Here is a 20,045-nt window from a genome sequence, read left to right as displayed (position 1 = left end):
ATTAATTTAGTAAAGTAAAACATTGATTTATATAAATGGAAAATTAAACTTAAATTTGAAGGAATAGAAGGTTTGAAAGATACTATTCGATTATTGTATAATTTAATTAAATAATTTCTTTATATAAATTTAAGGGCCTACGCAAATAGTGTATTTTTACTTGCAAAAAAAATTATAATTAAATATTTATAAAACTCTTTTTAAATACGAATAATACAAAAAGAAATTATTGTTGCACTTTATGGATTAGGCTTATTAGGGATAGCAAAACAATCCTTATTATTAATAATATAGTGGATAAAGACAATAGTAGTAAGGATAAGTTTATCAAAACTAACAATTCTAGGGTTAATAACTATAATACAGTAATAAAGCTTAGAATTTTCAATAATAAAATATGAATGCTGCTATGAATCAATATGAAAATTATCACCCTTCATAGCAACCTCAAATAGAAGAAGAATCTTATGATTCTTCAAATGTAAATAATTATACAGGAGATTAGTATTAAGCCTAATAGCAAAAGGAATATTAATAAGCACAGATTTAGAATTATTATAAAAATTCGAATTAGATGTAGCAATAGCATTAAAATTTTTTTTAGGATGAGCATACAGATGGCTACTTTGATTAAAGCAACAACCCCTCAGGTTAATTTTATAATCAAACATAAATGAATTAGTAAAATTAAATGAATCCGATTTCAAATAATAAACAAAACTAAATTTACTACAATGACATGTACTCAGATGGAAATAAACGAGATGATATTGTATCTCCAGACGATTCCCTTGCTTCTGATATAAATGATAATTAGCCATTCGAGGGCTATGAAGATTTGCAAAAAGATTTCAAAGAGGATAGAGTAAATGAAGCTTTGGATGTTTGCGAATAAAGTAAACTCTAAATTTTAAATTAATGGTTTTTTAGTTTAATTATATAAAAAAAAACTTAGTAGTCTCTAAAACTGAAACCTACAACTAATCTTTTATAATTTAACTAAATTTGCCAGTAAAAATATAAATTATTCAAAAATTTTTATATAATAAAAAAAAGTGATCATTAATCAACAAAAAGTTAGAGGGCCTGCTTCCTTTATGAGACTCTTTTAGCAAATATTAAAGTTTTTGAATAATGAAGCTGTTAACAGCTTGAATTAAAACTAATTTGAAAAGTCTCTATTCATTTTAATTAAAAGTAAAGAGTTAACAGAGCTCAGTATTATCAAAAATCCCCCTTCAATTCGTGCTTTAACATTTAATAATTTTGGATGTTACTATCGAAGACTTTAACAGCTACCAAAAGCTCTAGGCTATTTAGAATAAGCCCTACGATTCTTAAACTCTATTAAATCTAGGGATTATCTAGGTATGACATATCTTAACATATCAGCTGTACTTTCACAGATGAATGAGTAATTTCTTAATAAAAAATAACTGTTTCAATTTAATTAATTTAGAAATTTTTACAGGAGAACGATAAAATTTAGTTTGTTTTTATAAGATAAACACATGTAAATATGATACAGTTTATTCATATGATAAATAAATAAACAATTTTTTGGGAAAAAAAAAAATTAAACTTCATAAAATATAAAATAAAATAAATGTAATTGAATATTTTAATATTATTTTAAAAATAATAGACATTATGCTTCATTAGAAAACGCCAAAAAAGCAGTAATTGAAATTCATAAGGATTACTAAAACTATTTAAATAGAAAGAATTATCAAGAAGCCATAAAAGACTAAGAATTTGTAGATATTTGCCAAGCTCTTGCAATTGCTTTTTACAATGTAGGAGTAGAATAAGAATTTTTCTAAAACTTCGAAGTCAGTTTGATAAATTATGGTAAGGCTTGTGAAGTATGCGAAGATAATTTAGGATCTAATCATAGATTAACTCGTCGCTTTAAAGAGCTATTTTAAAAATTTAATGAAGTAAGTTATTTTATTTAAAGAATTAATTCATTTCATGCATTTATTTGATAATTTATTCTTAAAAAAATTATTTTGTATTAAATGAACTTACTTGAAAGTTTTGATTAAATAAAATTTAATAACTGGAAATATTTAAATTAGAAATTAGTTAAATCAGAGAAAAAGTCAGCTTTAGTGCCAAAAAATCACAGGAAACTTATAAGACCTTCATCATCTCAAAAAAATATGCTAGCAAAGAATAGAAGCTTTCAAAACGTATCTTCGTATAGCAATGAGAATAATGGAGGAGAAAAAGATTAAAAGAATACTTAATTTATTCAAAGTAAAGTTAATCCTTATAGGCTTTCTTATGGGGTTAAGCCTACAGACTTTACTCAACATGGCAAAATTGTTTATTACAAAAATACCAATAATTCCTAATAATAAACAAGAACGTAAAATAGTTAATTTTATCAACAATTATTAAGGTAAAGTTTTAAAATATAAATTAAAAAAGGTCTTCAGCAAATAAAATAAATGCTTCTAAAATGAGTAGGCCAAACAGCTCTAAAAGCATCTATCCTGAAATTAAATAAAATTTTCATCAAATTAGCCGTCCTTTGAGTGCAAAATTTTAAAACACACCAAATGGTGGATTCTTTGCTAATTCTTTAACTCCAAAAATTAATTCATAATCAGGGGGTCTTAGTAGACCATTTTCAGCTCAAACTACTAAAAGCAATTAGATTGCTTTCAGCTAAAATAAGGCTCCAGTTAAATCAAATTTAAGCAGGCCTTAAAATAAAAATAAAAAATAAACTAGAGATTCTTCTAAAGACAAAGAAGATGGTAATTAGAATATTTATGATTGGGTTGACTCTCCCACAAACTCTAGTGCTTCAGGAGGAACAAACAAAAAAGTTTTAGATAACTAAAAAGACTTCTTAAAAAGTATAAAGAGTGAAGCTGAAACATAAATTCAGAAATTATAGTAAGAGGAGGCAGAATTGAAAGAGCGTATTTAAAAGCTAAAGTAAGATGAAGAGGAAGAATCAAAATAGAGATAGCAAAGACTTTAAGAACAGAAAAAAAAAGAAGAAGAAGATGCAGCTAGAATAAAATAAAATTTAATTCTTGAAGAAGAAACAGAGAAAAAGAGGATAGAAGAGTTATAAAATAAAAAGAAAAAAGAGTAATAAGAATTAGAAAGGATATAAAATGAATATAAAAAGTAAAAAGAGGAAGAGTTAGAAAGAATAGCCAAGCTAAAAGAAATTAAGAAGTAATAAGAGGAAGAAATTGAAAAACTGAGATTGCAAAGAGCTAGAGAAGAAGAAGAAAAGTAAAATTATATTTATATGAAAATTTAATTTAATGTTTATTTTAAGATAAAAAAAGCTTTAAGAGCTTGAAAATATTAAGAATGAAGAAGAAAACAGGTTGAAAAAATTAAAAGAGAGCATAGGTAATGAGGATACTAATAAAACTAACCTTAATAATAATTAAAATGCTAAATTTGAGGAGGAAGAAAGAATTAAGAGAGAAAAAGAAGAAATACTCAAAAAATTACAGTTAGAAAAAGCAGAAAAAGAAAGGCTCTAATAAGAGTATGAAAAAGTCAAAAAGGAGTAAGAAGAATAAAAAAGAATAGTTAATGAAAATTTGCTGCTCAAGTAAGAGAAAGATAAATTACTTGAAGAAATTTAGAAACTTTAAAATTAAAAGTAGTTTTAAGTTTAAAAGACAAACTAATAAACAATTATTTCTAATGACTAAGAAAATCAATTTAATAAGAATTAAGATAATTCACATTAGGATTAATTAGATTAATAAGAGCTCTAAAAATAAGAAGAACTTAAAAAGTAAAAGTAAGTTGAACTTGAAAAAAAACGTTTAGAAGAAATTGAAAAGTAGAAATAAATTGAGTTAGAAAATCAAAGATAGCAGGAGCTTGAAAAATAAAAATAAATTGAACTTGAAAAACAAAGATAGATTGAACTAGAAAAATAAAAATAAATTGAACTTGAAAAATAAAAATAAATTGAACTTGAAAAATAAAAATAAATTGAACTTGAAAAAAAAAGATAAGAAGAACTTGAAAAGTAAAAACTTGAAGCAGAAAAGTAAAAATAATTAGAAATTGAAAGACAAAGATAAATTGAACTAGAAAAGCAACAATTAGAAGAATAAGAAAAAATAAAATAATAATAAAATACCAGTTAAAATAATGAGTTGATTGATAAAGAATAGTCATAATAACATGAATAAAAAGAATAAGAAAAGCAAAAGTATTAACCTAACTTTTAGTGTCAAATAATAAAAAGAGTAAGCGAACACTACAATCTAGGTATCTAATCAAATGTGCTAGATTAAGTTATTGTACATGCCATTCCTATTTGGATAGATGAAAAACACCCTCATTTAAGAAGGATAATAAATTTGTCTAATATTAGTGAGGGAAAAATTAAAGATAATGTGGCAATTTCTTTAATTTAACAAATTTAAATTTCATTTTCAATCAACTCTGAAAAAAGAAAAATTAAGTTTGCAAAAAGTAAAAAATTAAATTTATTTTTTTAATTAAAAAGTTGAAATTTTAATTAATTAATTAATTAAAATTAATAGGATGGTCAACAATAATTGATTAAAAAACATTTGAATGCAATATAAGAAAAGATAGTTAAAATTTTTATTATGTAGAATTAGATAATAAAGATAATATACCTTTAATTACTTCTGTAGTTTAAAAATCTTTAAATTTTTCAATTACTAAAGCTATTGATTATGTTTGCTAATAGGAAAATTAGCACAAAGAGGATAAAAATAATAGTTTAAATGGTATTATTAATATTATTTTAACTGAATTAAATTTAATTATATTTTAATTATTATTTTAGATTAACAATTAAAACTTCAATAGTAGTAATTGCATTAGCAGCAGATATAAACACAATAAAAACAAGAAGAATAAGGTATCCCAGAAGATGAGCTTACAGTAGAGAAAGTTAAATTTATTTAAGGTGCATTCAGAGATAAGAAAGTTAAAGATAAAGCTAAAGAAGATATGATCAAAGCTACTTAAGAGTTCAAATAATAATTATAAAATAGGATTGTCTAATTTGGAAGTCATAAGCTTTTTTTACAGTGTTACAGATAAATTACACCTGAAAAATATATAATTTAAGTTGATTCTCTCAATCCTAAGTAATTAAAATTACCTAAAATTAATGATCAATAGGAAGTAGAAAAAGATTTTATTGAAAAAGTAATGCAATCTGAAAATCCATTTTTTGAGCAACTAATTTATCTCAATGAAGAAAAAGGAAAAATTTTCTTTTAGCAAAATTAATAAAAATAATAATTAGAAAATAAAGATTTTATCAAAAAAGAAGATAGTTAAAATGACATAAATAATAAATAATCGATGTAAAATCAAAGTTAATTTTCTTTTGACCAAAAAAATCAGAAAGAAGAATTAAATGTAAAAGATAAAACTTTATCTGAAAACTCTTATTTAGAATCACTAAACCAATCTGAAGTTTTTTCTGAAAAATAAAAATAAAATTTATCTGCTAATGCTTAAAAAGTTTAAACTTAGCAAAATCTTGAAAAATAAAATTAATCTGATTTGCAAAAAGAGAAAGAAGACAAATCAAAATAGCAATAACAAGAAGACAAGGATGAATATTATGATGAAGATTTTAAAGATGAAGAAGTTTTATCAAGTCCATAAAATTTAAAGAAACAAGATAAAATAGAAGAAGAGCAAAATGCTGATTATTCGTTTGAAAGTGTGGAGGACAAAGGGACAAAAGAGTAAAGTAAAAACTTAGATTTATCAAATTAAGAGTTAATTGAATCTAAGTTAGTTGAGAAGAAGTAAGAATTTACTGAAGATCAATAAGTAGCAGCTTTAAAAATATAAAAAAACTTCAAGTAGCTAAAAAGCAATTAAGTAAATAAAGAAATTTATATAAATAATATAATAAAATAAAGATAGAATTTTCATATTTAAATATATTAAATTATTTATCTAAAAATATATATAGGCAAAAGAAGTAATCGTCAAGAAATAATTCTTTTCATTAAGATTAAATGACGATAATGGAGACATTTAACTTGTTTAAGGTGAATGCCATATAACTTTATAAAACAAGAGCTACTTTTTAATATTGCTAAAAAGTGAATCTATTGATGATCTTAATCCTCATATGACATAATAGCAGAAAATAGAATTAGGGAAGTTAAATAAAAAACAAAAGTAGCAACTCTTTTCAAATTTTTCAACACTTGTTAATTGCAATATTGGATTTAATCAAAATCATTTAGTTTTCGAAGACATAAACATGTTCATAAATCCTGAGTCTATACACATTTCTAAAATCATTTTCAGCTGAGTTGAGTATGATGAATGAATTTTTGAATTATTTTGCTTAAAATAAATGAGATATTTATCAAATTTTAAAGAGTAAAAATAAATAAGTAGCTTGTAAATTTGAGAAAAAAATTTCAATTAATGCTCAAATAAATAAATAAATTTTTACATATTTTTATTTATAAAAACAAAAATTAATATTTCGTAATTAAATTTATTTACTTTATATAATTAATAAAAAATTATTTTAATTTTTATTTAGAATTTATTCATTTATTTGCATATTGAAATTGAAATAATATTTTGGATAAAATTTTAATTTTCTATTTTAATTGAGTACACATCTACGCGTCTATTCTGATAGAATATCAGTAAAATAGTTAGAATTACTTAATAAAAAATTAGAAAGCTAACTCTCTTTTGTTTCAGAGCAGGAAGCTCAAGTAAAATTTTCTTACTATTTAAAAGATATATTGATACTTTTTATATTAAAATTTTAAATAATAAATCAAATCTTACAAAATAAAAAAAAAAGTTTAGTAGAAATGTTCAAAACTCTTGACGATTTAAAAGGTACTTAATAACAAAATTAAATTATAAATAATTTGCTTTTTCTTAAGCGAAATGAGTAATAAGTCTAAGATGAACAAAAAATGTTATTTTATGTAAAGGAAAGAAAGACGATAAGAAAGATAATAAAAAAACTAATTCATATGCAGGAGGTGAAAAAAGGTAAATAAAATTCAAATGAGTAAAATAGCTAACAATAAAAAAAATAATTTAATAAAATGAAAAAAAGTGGACTTGCAGTTGAAAATCCAGATGACATTAATGGTATTATTGAAAAGGCTGAAAAGTAACTTAAAGCAAAAATTAACAGGTTTAGATAAATATATTTTAAATAATCAGAAATACAACTTCAGATGAAGGTAAAGGAGGTAAAAGCAGAAACGATGAAGTGAAATGCAAAATTACTCTCTACCAAAATGGTTTTTGTATTGATGATGGAGAATTCAGAGACTATAATGCCCCTGAAAATAAGCAATTTATGAAAGAACTTAATTAATAGTAATAGATTTTTTATAAAGCAAAATTCATTGAATCTAAAATATAAATTTATGAATGAATTTAAAAATTTTAACTATATTTTGTAAATTATAGGATTGTCCCAATGGAACTTAGAAAGAAGTATCCCCAAGGAGGACTTTCAGTAAGTCTAGAGGATAAAAGGTAAAAAATTAAATAAGCTGAAATACAAATTTTAAATTTATTTTATTAAAAATTTAGGTCTGAAGCATATAGACCACCAACTCCACCCAAATATGTAGCATTTTCAGGATAAGGTTAATCTCTTGGCGGAGCAAGCACATAATCTCAAGCCTTAGAGGTTAACTTGAAGAACGGAGAAATTATAGTTGATGAAACTAAGCCCGTCACCAATATTTAAATTAGATTGCATAATGGTAAAACAGTTAAGATCAAAATTAACACTTCTAGCAAAGTGAGCGTTCTTTATGACTATGTTACTTAGTAATTAAATATTTATTTCGATTTAAAAATATGTATTTAACAACATTAAAATTAAATTATAATTAGAATCGCTCCTGTTGATGGAAGTTTTGAATTAATTAGCGGTTTCCCTCCTAGACCTCTCACCTAATTTAACCAAACTATTTAAGAAGCTGATTTGTTAGATTCAAGAGTTACTTAAAAAATAGTTCATTGATAAATTAAATTAAATTAAATTGTATTTATTCATAAGTAAAGTGAGTATTCTAAATGAAATTTGGTTTGTTAAATATCCAAAAAAAATCTTTAAATTTTTTATTATATTTTCTATTTAAAATTTATAATAGAGAATAAATTTTAAAGTATTCTTTAAATATTAAATTGAAAGTGAGGTTTTATCTAAAAATTAGCCTAATATCTACCTCAGAAACAATAAATTTCAATTTAATTACATTTATAGATTGTATCTTTATGCTTTAATTTAATTTAACTGATAAAAAAACATTAAGAAATTATAAAAATTGTTATAAAAAACAAATTTTTTGAAGAAATATTTTTCTTTTTTAAAAACAATTTTTTTTTTTAATTGAGAACAAAAATCAAGTTTGCAAATTAATTTCTCAAATTATTTTTAAAAGTATTTTATTCTCTAAATATGATAAAAAATATCTGTTATAGATAATAGAGTTGTAGTAGATACTTTATTTTATGGAAAGTTTGTTCATTATTTGTAAGAGATGGAACCAAATTTTTTTTTTGAAAAATCGAATATCATGCAATTTTTTAGAAATTTTTTAAATATTTTTTTAGGTTAAATAAAGCATAGTTTTTTTTTCAATTTATATGATGAATTATTTTGAATAAGCTTATTTCTCAAATTAATTTAGTTATATTGATTAGTGATAAATAACATATATAAAATAAAAAGAGACTATTAAATATAAAACTTAGAATTTCTTAAATCTAAAAAAATATACACATATTGCGAATATAAAGAATTTAAATAAATGGAAGTTAGGGTCGGAGGAAAATTTAGAGTAGGAAGAAAAATAGGAGCAGGCTCTTTTGGAGAAATATATTTAGGTACTAAATCAATGTTTAAAATCTAATTATGTTGCATTACGCTAGTTTTTTGCTGATATCTAAAGCGATTTTATATATTTTCTTCTACTAAAATTAACAATAAATCAATATTTTTACTTTCATATTTCGTTCTACAACAAGCTTTTAAATGAATAAGTTATTTCGATTCCACATTTAATTTACTATTTTTAAAAATTCATTAGGCACAAACATCCAAACAGAAGAAGAAGTTGCGATTAAGCTTGTATATTTTTATTTTTTAAAGCTTTCCATTTAGCTATTAAGTAAATCTTAAAAATGATTCTAACAAAAAATTATAAATAAAAAGGAGTCAGTAAAGACAAAGTTTCCATAGCTTTAATGGGAATACAAAATTTATAAAATATTGCAAGGACAATGTAAAAACCATTTTTTTATTAGAATATTTCTTTATTTATTTAAAGCAAGTTTACTATCAATTTTTCTTAGGAGCTACAAATATAAATATTTATTGCACAAAATTATGCATTTAGGAAAACCATTAAATAACTTAAAAAACAATTTTAATAAAAATGACATAGAAATGTTTATTATTTTAATTCGTTTATTATGTAAAATGTTAGTTGGAATTCCTAATCAGCACTGGTATGGCAGAGATGGCGATTATAATATACTTATCTTAGATTTATTGGGACCATCTCTCGAAGATCTCTTTTAGTTATGCAATAAGAAGTTTTCTTTAAAGACAGTATTGATGATAGTTGAGCAGATTATTTCTAGGATAGAATAGATACACGCAAAAAATTTCATATATAGAGATATAAAACCAGATAATTTCTTAATTGGAACTAAATAAAAAGCTGATCACATTTATTTGATTGACTTCGGTCTAGCAAAAAGATACAGAGATGCTAAAACAGGCTAGCATATAGAGTAAAAGGAAGGGAAGTCCTTTATAGGAACTGTTAGATATTCTTCTATAAATACACATCTTGGAAAAGGTAATAATCCTTTAATTTAATTAAGAACACCTTTACCGATAGAATAAGAGGATAAAATTAAATCAAAAAAAATTAATTAGTTAGTTAGCTTTCTTAAATTTAAAATATTTTTAATATTTAATTTGTATTCTTTAATAAAAGAATAAAGTAGAAGAGATGATCTGGAGGCTATAGGATACATTCTCTTATATTTCTTAAGGGGATCTCTTCCTTGGTAAGGAGTTAAAGCTGACAATAAAAAGGATAAGTATGATAAGATAGGTGAAATTAAAATGAATACTCCTGTAGAGGAATTATGTAAAGGTTTTCCAGGTAATTTTAAAAAGTTCAAAGATTTTAGCAAATATTCAAATAATTTTAATGAATAAATATTTTAATAAATTTAAGAATTATTCAAGGAATTTGAATAAAAAAAGGTTATTTACAAAATTAAACTATTTATTTTTTCAATAATTTAAAAATAGATGAATTTGCTCAATATATAAAATATACAAGAGATTTAAAATTTGATGAGAAGCCTGATTATAATCAGATTAAGTAATCGTTTAGAGCTCTTTTTTATAAATTAGAATATAATAACGATAATATTTTCGATTGGTCTAAGTTAAATTCAGTAATTAAATTTTCTTAAAAATTAATTATTTTCAACAAATAAGCAAATAGATTTAAGTAGTTATATTATTGTTTAAATTAATACATAGAATAATGTGCATAAAAAGAAAGAAATAGAATAAGAAAAAGATCAAACAGAAGATAACACAGGAAACGACATTAAGGGTGAATCTTCGAATAATATTCCTCAATAGGCTAATTAAATTTATAAAAGTAACCAAATGATACCAAGTACCAATAAAATTCCTCCTTAACACAATAATGTGATTTAAAGCAATAAATTATCTAATAATAATGGAGTTGGTACTCCTAATAATAAATTAAACCAAGTAAAATAAAATCCTGTTGCGAAAATGAATTAACCAAAGTAAATTAATAATACTAATCCTAACAAAATAAACATGAACAAGGTAAATAGCGGAAATAACTCAAATGTAAATAGTCCTATGAATAATAATGTAACTAATTCTAATAAAGCAGTAGACAAGCCTAAATAGCTTGCAACTAATAGTATGTTTTCGAGAGCTATTGGAGATATCTAAAAATAATAAGCGAATCCTAAAAAATGAATTTACTCAAATTAAAATTTAATGTATAATATTTAAAATCGATTGTTTTTAGCTAAATTTTTATAAAATTTGAGATGAAATAAATATAAATAAATAAATAATAAATACCTCTAAGTTCAAAACAGAGTAATTCAATTCATTTATTGGTTTAAAAGCTCTAAACATTAACTAAATAAACCTTTTCACACTTTTTCTGCCTGCATGCATATGATAAATTTTATAAATTCTCCTTTATTAACTCGAAATTTGTCAATACTTAATATATATAATAAATCGATGTTTCACTTTGTTTAATTATTTTAATTCTACTTAATAAAATAAAAAGTTTTCATAGTTTATAAATAATAAAAAATAAAAATAAATTAATATGATGCTAATTTCTTTTTCAATTTCCTTTTCAATAAAATAAAATAAATTCAATTTTCTCTAATTATTTTTAACAAAAGATAGATCTAAATTTTTATAAAAAAATAAATAATTCTTTTCATATTTTTTTGTCTGCAAATTTTACAATATATACCTTACTAAATGCAAAATAAATTATCAAAACAATAAATGAATTTTCTAATTTTATTCAATTAAAAAATTATTAAAAAATAAAGGTTTTTCTAAAAATAGGGATATCACTTCACTAAACTTAAGAAAGTCATTTAGATATATATATATATTAGTAAGCAGTAAATTAATTTAGAATATAATTTAATATGACGCTATTTTTTTCTCTCAATTTCTCTTTAAATAAAATAGAATTAATTTTCTTTATTGATTTTTATTTTTTTGTATGAAAGATTTAGATTTTAACAAAAAAAATAAAAAAGCCTTGTCATAGTATTCTGCCAAAAATTAAAAACTCTTATTTATTGGATCAATATCAATATTGATATGAATAATAAATATTCTATTTTTTTAAATAATTTTACTTTATTTGATAAAATTAATAATAACTTTACATTTTTTTTAATAATCTAAACTTAATATGATGTTATTTTTTCAGTTATTTTTAAATATATTTATTTTTCTCCTATAATTTTACTATTTAAAATAATCTATAAATAGCCAGAAGTTACTTGTGAGTAGGATGTAAATGTTTTATAAAAGAATATTTAATAAGGTATCAAGATTCATTCATTAAGAAGTTAATGTATTTTAAGATCTAATATCTATATATAACATTGATTAGATAGATATAAATTATCCATAAATCTTATTAGTCAAAATTTATAAAATTATAAGGATTGTTAATAAATAAAAAATCCAATCATTTTTTAATTATCAAAATAAGATTATAGAGATTCATTATCTTTAATAGAATATAATAAATACTAAATAATTTATTTACTTACCATGAGCATAGATAATGCAAATCTAGATTATTTAAAACTACCACACTCAATTTTATAGACTATCAATCATCCATGTAATTTTTAGAATTCAAAAAACTGAAAACTGAGATATTTTATTTAAGTCTAGTCAAATTAATTTAAATATTTATTCATATTATCATAGAGGATTACATTTAAGGATATGGAAAAGACAAAAAACCTTTTAGGAAAATATTTAAGAATACCGAATACAACCAAAAGGAAAAGCAAGCTATTTAATAATTAAAGCTGCTAGTAAGCTCTAATAAGGTTGCATTACCATAAAAGTAAATAAAATTTTAAAGCATAACTGAAATATTTAATCATTTAATTATAGTTTTGATGATAGCGATTATTTAAAGTTTGTGTACACTGGAAAATTCGATGATAAGAAAAGCTTAGAAGTAAGATAATAAAATTATAAGTGGAAATAATAAATTAATTAATTATTTCAATATGATAAAGGCATTAACCAAAAACTTAAATTGGAGAAACTCTATGAAAGAAACTATTTCAAAAGAGGCTTTTATGTTACTGGTATTTTTGATAAAATTATTGGCTTAATATTAATATAAGTATTTTAGTTTAATGCCTTTTTTAATTAAAATAGGAATCAGGTGTATTCTATTAGTATGGCAGAGATAACTAGTACAGACCTGTAGTTATAATTAACATCCATAAAATAGATCCAAACCATGTAAGCCTGACTGAACTATTTTCAACTTCATAAAAATATTCTAAATGCATTAATTAAAAATTATAAATTAAATAATTAGAACTCCGAAAAGCACACACTTGAGGCTTTATGTTACTTTTTAAAAAAAATACAAAGTTACATGTTTTATCCTGGAAAGATTGAAAATTGGATAATCATTCTTGAAACTAACAAAATGAGCTTCTTCAAGTTTCCTATAGGAGTAAAAATTAACAATTAATTCTTTCACAAAAGATTTGATTATTTATTTTTTTAATTTTACAAAAACAAACTCCCACAAAAAAATTAAATTATCAAAAAATCTTTATTTTATTTTTTAAGCAAAATTATTAATTAAAATAAATTAAAAATAATTTAAATTTAACAAATCTAATTCAAATAAATATGAAAGATTTTAAAGATGATCATTTAAACACTCTCTGTGAATTTTAATGCAACTTTAGAGCATCTATTTATCTTGAACCCATCAACATCATTTAATGTAGTATGGGGTGGAGCTTCGGGCTTCATCGACAGTGCCTAAAAGGAAAAAATTTCATTTATAAGTAGTAAAAAAGAAATAAATAAATTACACTAAAAAGTAGAATTAAATCAGCTAGAAAAAAAGTATGGAGGTTATTTAGAAGATCTTACATAAAATTTCTGGTAATTTAAAAAATTTAAAGGAAAATTTTTTGTTAAATTTTTATTTTTTCTAATTGAAGGCCACCAAAAAACACAATCATTAAAGTAACTGATCCCTCAGTTCTTGAATGCGAAGATGAATTTATGCGCAAAAAGCCAGAAAATTAATTAGACATCAAGTAATCATAACTTGAGGTGCTTAAGGATTTCTCTAAAAATATAGTAAATTAAATAAATTATTTTTTTGTTATATTCCTTAATTAAATGCAAAATTTAACTTATAAAGGATGGCAGAATTTCAGTTTTAAAGACTAAACCTGAAAAGACAAAAATAGAAAATCCCTTAGAGGATTAATTGATGAAAAAAAGTATAGTACCCACATCTAGCTATTACTCCATAAGACCATCTGTTTAGCAACTGTATGACTAACAAGGTGGTGATAGAATATCTATGTTGAGTGGCTATAGTAGACCCTCAAATAGAACTATTTATAAGAGTGCTTTTAGCAGTTTTAAAGATGTAGAAAATTAATTGCCTGATGATATTTAAGAAGAAGATGGAGATGCTTTTTATTCGTTCCATAGTTTCAATGAAAATTAAATTTAAGAATAAGCTGAAGAAAAAAAATAATGGTAAAAATGGAGTGTTATTGGCTAAGAAGCATAAAAAACAAATAACAATTCAAGCACACATAAAGTTGAAGATAAATAAAGAATATCCTAAAAGGCTAGTAATAAATCTTAACACAAGGCTAATATATAAGATACAAACGAATAATAAGAAAAAAATATCTCAATATAAAATTCTTCAAATCAGTTATCAGAAAATAATCCAAGAAGTACTAATGAGTCTCGTTAAAGTAAAAAAACAGTAGAAACAAAAGAGAGAGAGTCAGCAGCTAAAGAAAATTCCATTTCAAGTGAAAACTTAAACAGCAAAATAGAAAACAATTCTAAAAAATCTAGGGCTGGAGAACGTTATGGAAAAGAGAGTTTCACAGAATCTAATGTGAAATAAGATTAAAAGGAAAAAGATGAACAATTAAGTAAAAGATTTTTCTGCTGTTGAGTCAATTTAATCATAATAAAAATCTAATAAATTTAATATATAGATAAGTTACAGAGATAAAATACTTTACCATAAAATTAAAAAATTATTATCAAATAACCAATTGATCTCAAAATTAATGTTTAATAATTTTGTATTTACTTTTGTAATAAATTTTAAAAATTTAACAAAAACTTGTATTAAAATTGAAATATTTTATACAATCATCCTCAATAATAAGTAATTAATATGGCACTTATATAATAAATATTATGATTACTAGTTATATTAAAATGCAGATTATTTTATTAATGTTTAAATACATAAATTAATTAACATTTATTCTAAATATATTTTATATAAATCTTGTAAAACTGAAAGGATTTACAGACAATCAGTTAATATCTAGTTTATTTCATCAAAAATGTTTGATTTTTGATTTTTTACTATTTTAATTTTAAATTTGTCAGAAAGATTCGCTATTATCAAGCTTTACATTTTATAGGTAGGTATAAATAGATAAATAATTATTTTCAAAGTTCATAATAGTAATAATATAATTAAGTATGTATATATGTATGTATCTTATTTGGAATGATGATAATCATTAATAGTATTCAATTAATTTTTTATAATTAAAAAAATAGTCATTACTAATAATATTTTGATAATTTATTAAAAAGAATACAAAAAATTAATTATTTAATAAATAAATATACTGATTTTACTAAACATTTGTATATAAATATAAATAAAAGCCAAATATTTTAAGTAGTAATGGATTCAATAAATGGAGCAATATATTGCAAAGAATAGCCGCTCTTTGAAGAATATTTTCCAAAGAAGGACTTCTTTCAAATATTTTACAACAAAGGTACTCGGTGCATGATATTCAGATAGAAAAAGACAGTCTTTTAGATATCTATTGACAATCAGAACATCAGCAAAATGAATATACCTTATGAGTAATTAAAATAATTAATTACTCTCTAGAAAGCCTTCTTATTTTTATCTAAAATTTTAAATTCTAAATAATAGGGGACCAATATATGATTTGTAGATTCACAAAAAAGAAAGATATATGGCTTATTCTATTGCTCATAATCTTCTAGTAATTCATTAATAAATATATAAATAAAATAATCAATTCTTTACATTTTTAAAAACGGAAAAATATATCTAAGATTCTATAGTAGAATTGAGTTATATCTCATTAATTTTTTAAATTAATAGTCATTTAATAAATGAAAATGAGATTTAACGTTTTTACATCAAGTAAGCAAGAAGAATTATAAGTTTTATTAAAAAATTAATTTAGATTGATATGAATGCAAAATTAGTTAGGAGAGCATTAAGAAATAATTTAAGTTTATAATAGATGAAACATATGTTTGTTTTTTAATTAGATTTAAAATATTTAAAAAAGGAAAGATGGTTTAATTATATTTCTTTCTTTAAATATTAAAAATAGAGCATTGTTCACTTGAAAGGATAGGAAGGCAAAGAAAATAAGCTAAAAACAAGCAAAGATGATAAGATGGATCCTATAATCCATTTTGAGTGGATATATGGAAGTTAAAGGAATGTGGATTTTGTTTTATGTAAGCAAAGCGGGGTTGTTCTTTATAAGCTTGACCACGATAAGCACTAATTAAAGGAATAGAAAATAATTAATTTAGATATCAGTGCATGCTGGTTCGATCCATTTAATGAAGTTTTGTGTTGTGCTAATAATTACGAAGATGGAAAGATTTATCCTTTTTATTTCAATGAAAAAAGATAAAGTTTTAAATATAGAGGAGTTGATTTCAAAGTTGAATCAAGCAAAAAAGACTAAGGAGTTGAAAAAACTAAATCCCAATCTTCTTCGGTCATTAATTTCTTTACTAAGCAATTAAATAAATTACAGTCGAAATTCGATATTGTAAACTTTGTTACAATCGGGGACAATAGAAATAAAGAGCTTACTTTGATTCCACGTGATCCTGACGTATGTCATAAGATATCTTTAGTAGTTTTATATGGAAAAACATTTTTAGCATACTTGAATCCCTATTACAATAAGATTTTTCTTTATTAGTTAAGCTATGAAAAAGTTACTCTATGCGAATTTAATTTAGTTTCTCCATCCGAAACAGGAATCCGTTTTAGTGTTGCTGACAATCTTTTAATTATTCATTCAACAACAGAAAATTTATCTTTAGTGTATGATGTTCGCAGTAGAACATCTGTTTATTAAATAGGTCCACCTTAGTGCTTAGAAATCAGGCAAGATCGTAATTTTTCTAGAAAAAATACAATCGTTTTAGCTATGCTTAAAAGCAGAAATGAATAAGAAGATGATGAAGAAGATGAAGAAGAATAAACAGTAGAAAATGAAAGATATGCGTAATCTGTAAAAGAAGATCCCAGATTAAGTGAACAAATCAACAATTAGCAAGGAAATCAGTTAACAGGAAAAGTTTACAGACAAACTGAAAATCCACAACTATTGAGCCAAAATAGTCATCATAATGAACATTACAACAACCAACATAATCAGCAATAGCATCACCATCATCACAGTAATAATAGTAACAAAAGTGGTAGAAAATAATCTGCAGCTGTAAGAGCGGTTAAGCATCCTGATTTAAGCAAATAAACAAGTAATTAAGAATCTATTCAAAGCAACAAAATTAACTAAAAGACACAATAAAATAATGATTATATTTCATATTAAACTTAAGATAGCACTAGCACAAATATTTTTGATGACATAAAATAACCACAATAAAACGATTTGATGAATAAGAGTGTTGAAGTTAATATTTTAGATTAAGAATCAAAAGATATTTCTGCTTTAAACAATATAAATGACGAATCTCATTTTAATTTATCACCTTAAAGAAAAAAATAGTCACTTCTTCTTGAGGAGGACATAGCTGCATAGGATGAATAAACAAATTAAGCTTAGTAATAATACCAAACTAATCAATTTAATTTTATTGATTAGTCAAGAGAAATTTCTTATATTTCAAATTAAAATTTAAACAATGAAAGCAATTCAAAAAATCAGTAGCAAAATGAAAATGATACCTTTGAGAAGGATTTAGATTTACTAAATTTCAATACAACTAATTTATAAACTACAAATGAATAAACTGAAAAAGTATGGGATTCTTTAGTGCAAGCTGATCCTAAATACAAGTAAAGCAACTATAACATATTTGATTAAACAGGAACTGAGTCTATAGGGTAACAATCATAAAATAATAATCCTATAGACTTGCTAGATGATGATCATTCAAATTAAAATATTCAAAGTAAGATGGTGTAATCTTAAATAATATCTTCTCAGCAACCTGATTAAATTTATAGCGAATAGGACTATGTAGAATTAACAGAAAAGCCTGAAAATTATTTAAAAATCGAAAACAAGGGATAAATCTGTAAAATTTTAATAAACCAAACTGCATCATATATTTAAATAAAATAATTATAGATTAATTAGATAAGAATGTCTTTACAGAAGATGAGCTCATAATAAATTGTAAAGAAAGAAAATTCTGCACTATTTTAGTGGATATAAATAGAATTGAGAAGCTGGCAACCGATGAAGTAATTGATTAAATATTAAATAAATAGTATTTATTTAATATAAAAAATATAAAAGATTGAAGGATTTAATGTAATTATTAGAAGAGCAAATAGCAAATAATATGGACTTTAACATCTAAGACAGCTATTTTTGAAAAATAAAGATATTAGATATTTTGGATAAGTATTTAACTAAATTTTATCAAATTATAAAAAGAAATATAGTTCAAAGACAAGTATATCACTAATTGATATCAAAAAAACTATTAAAAAATCTATTTAATTTTAAACAGAGAATAAGCCCTACGAAGTTATTGATACTGGTGATTTATATTATTTATTCTTTTTACATTTATACACTAACTAATAGACAAATAAAAGTTATTTAACTGATATTTTATCAGAATACATTAAGCAGTCAACAGGTAAAATTATTTATTATTCATTTTTTAAATTGTTTTAATTTATATAATAAATTAGAGCTTGAAATCCCAGTTGAATCTAAATTTTAGAATTTATTGGCAAAACTTCTTATTGAACAACAAAAATTTAATACTTTTTTATTCTTTGTTTAATATCGTATTATCACAGATAACGAGGATCTTGCACAAATACTTATTAGTATGAATTCAAGTAAATAAATTAAAATATTTAAAAAATTAGTATTTATAAGCCTTTTGTTTGTTTAGATACTGTTTTTAAGCAAGGATTCTAACTTGGGCTTGATATGCTTTACAGACTCAAAAAATATTACATCATAATTAATATATTACTGAGGAGAGGACTCGTAAATAAATATTATTGCTTTAAGTATTTATTTTTCAAATATTTTTTATAGTTTTAGCAAGCTCTTGATTTTATGAGAAAAAACACAGTCAATAAAATAAATTTAAAAGAGATGATAAAAATCTTGCTTAGTTAAAACGGAGACATGAAAATATAATCAATTATAGAATATTTTAGAGAAGTAATAAATTTATTTAATCATTAAGCTGAAATTTAATAAATAAATATTTTTAAAGATTATTAGTAAAAGTAGAGGAAATGAAAAATTTGGTTTTACTTATCAAGATTTCTTAGACGAACTTAGCTTTTAACAATAATAAAATAAATATTAATAAATGTATAATCAAGTTGACTTAATATGATTAAATAAGTAGTTTTCATTTTGCTAAAGTAGTCTAATACTTAATTTAAAAAAATTTAATCTAACTTTTAATCATCAATTAAAAAAACAATTAATTTTGGTTTATTCAATTCAAAAAATAAGCTATTAAAATAAAAAATATACTTTTTCTAGTGTAATTTTACATTTTTTTAAATCTTTATAATTTCTACTTATTTATTAATTAGAAAAATTACTTTTTAATTCTTTTTTATTTGATTGAAAATAAAATTAGAAAAACTTTTTTATTCACTCATTTTAATTTAAATAACTAAAAAAATTACTAAATATTCTAGTGGAATTTTTAATATTATGGAAGGTTCAAATCTTCTTTTCTATAATATTCATAGAAAGCATATAAGTTTTTGATAATAATTTAAATTTAATAAAAATTTATTTAAAAATATAATATTTCAATCTTTTTTATTATAAATTAAACTAATAATAAAATTTTTATATGTTTTTTATTAAATCTTCATCTTTTTAAAAGGTTTTAATAGAATTATCCA

The 20,045-nt window shown here is 22.5% G+C and overlaps 5 protein-coding genes across 5 annotated transcripts; all 5 read left to right on the top strand. All coding sequences in view use genetic code 6, as the record gives it.

Annotated features, from left to right (window-relative positions):
• Window positions 1-181: 181 nt before the first annotated feature.
• Window positions 182-6,316, top strand: TTHERM_00703410 (UBX domain protein, putative; the record flags this gene model as incomplete). Its single annotated transcript, XM_001032012.3, has 9 exons — window positions 182-896; window positions 1,057-1,414; window positions 1,646-1,940; window positions 2,082-2,374; window positions 2,437-3,261; window positions 3,308-4,473; window positions 4,545-4,757; window positions 4,817-5,874; window positions 5,969-6,316. The coding sequence occupies exons 1-9, from the start codon at window positions 242-244 to the stop codon at window positions 6,314-6,316; spliced, it is 5,211 nt and encodes a 1,736-aa protein (XP_001032012.3). The 5' UTR covers window positions 182-241.
• Window positions 6,317-6,839: 523 nt separating this feature from the next.
• Window positions 6,840-8,020, top strand: TTHERM_000703409 (UBX domain protein; the record flags this gene model as incomplete). The annotated part of the gene is made up of 7 exons (XM_012800053.1): window positions 6,840-6,867; window positions 6,966-7,026; window positions 7,094-7,150; window positions 7,204-7,362; window positions 7,456-7,524; window positions 7,582-7,824; window positions 7,891-8,020. 7 exons carry the CDS (start codon window positions 6,840-6,842, stop codon window positions 8,018-8,020), a joined length of 747 nt encoding a protein of 248 aa, XP_012655507.1.
• Window positions 8,021-8,810: 790 nt separating this feature from the next.
• On the top strand, window positions 8,811-11,047 carry TTHERM_00703400 (casein kinase; the record flags this gene model as incomplete). The annotated part of the gene is made up of 7 exons (XM_001032011.3): window positions 8,811-8,886; window positions 9,090-9,130; window positions 9,215-9,284; window positions 9,489-9,866; window positions 10,008-10,178; window positions 10,331-10,479; window positions 10,568-11,047. The coding sequence occupies 7 exons, from the start codon at window positions 8,811-8,813 to the stop codon at window positions 11,045-11,047; spliced, it is 1,365 nt and encodes a 454-aa protein (XP_001032011.2).
• A 1,344-nt stretch (window positions 11,048-12,391) lies between these two features.
• TTHERM_00703390 (divergent CRAL/TRIO domain protein) lies at window positions 12,392-14,816 on the top strand (the record flags this gene model as incomplete). Its single annotated transcript, XM_001032010.3, has 9 exons — window positions 12,392-12,464; window positions 12,554-12,695; window positions 12,746-12,812; window positions 12,874-12,945; window positions 13,019-13,105; window positions 13,185-13,325; window positions 13,515-13,768; window positions 13,828-13,969; window positions 14,034-14,816. 9 exons carry the CDS (start codon window positions 12,392-12,394, stop codon window positions 14,814-14,816), a joined length of 1,761 nt encoding a protein of 586 aa, XP_001032010.2.
• A 756-nt stretch (window positions 14,817-15,572) lies between these two features.
• TTHERM_00703380 (colon cancer-associated Mic1-like protein) lies at window positions 15,573-19,519 on the top strand (the record flags this gene model as incomplete). The annotated part of the gene is made up of 10 exons (XM_001032009.2): window positions 15,573-15,760; window positions 15,834-15,906; window positions 16,267-18,223; window positions 18,277-18,392; window positions 18,448-18,607; window positions 18,665-18,796; window positions 18,852-19,004; window positions 19,061-19,158; window positions 19,210-19,338; window positions 19,394-19,519. The coding sequence occupies 10 exons, from the start codon at window positions 15,573-15,575 to the stop codon at window positions 19,517-19,519; spliced, it is 3,132 nt and encodes a 1,043-aa protein (XP_001032009.2).
• Between the last annotated feature and the right edge of the window lie 526 nt (window positions 19,520-20,045).

The sequence above is a fragment of the Tetrahymena thermophila genome (assembly GCF_000189635.1).
Source record: "Tetrahymena thermophila SB210 genomic scaffold scf_8254391, whole genome shotgun sequence".
NCBI lineage: Eukaryota > Ciliophora > Oligohymenophorea > Hymenostomatida > Tetrahymenidae > Tetrahymena > Tetrahymena thermophila.
This window is presented reverse-complemented; position numbering and strand designations above follow the sequence as displayed.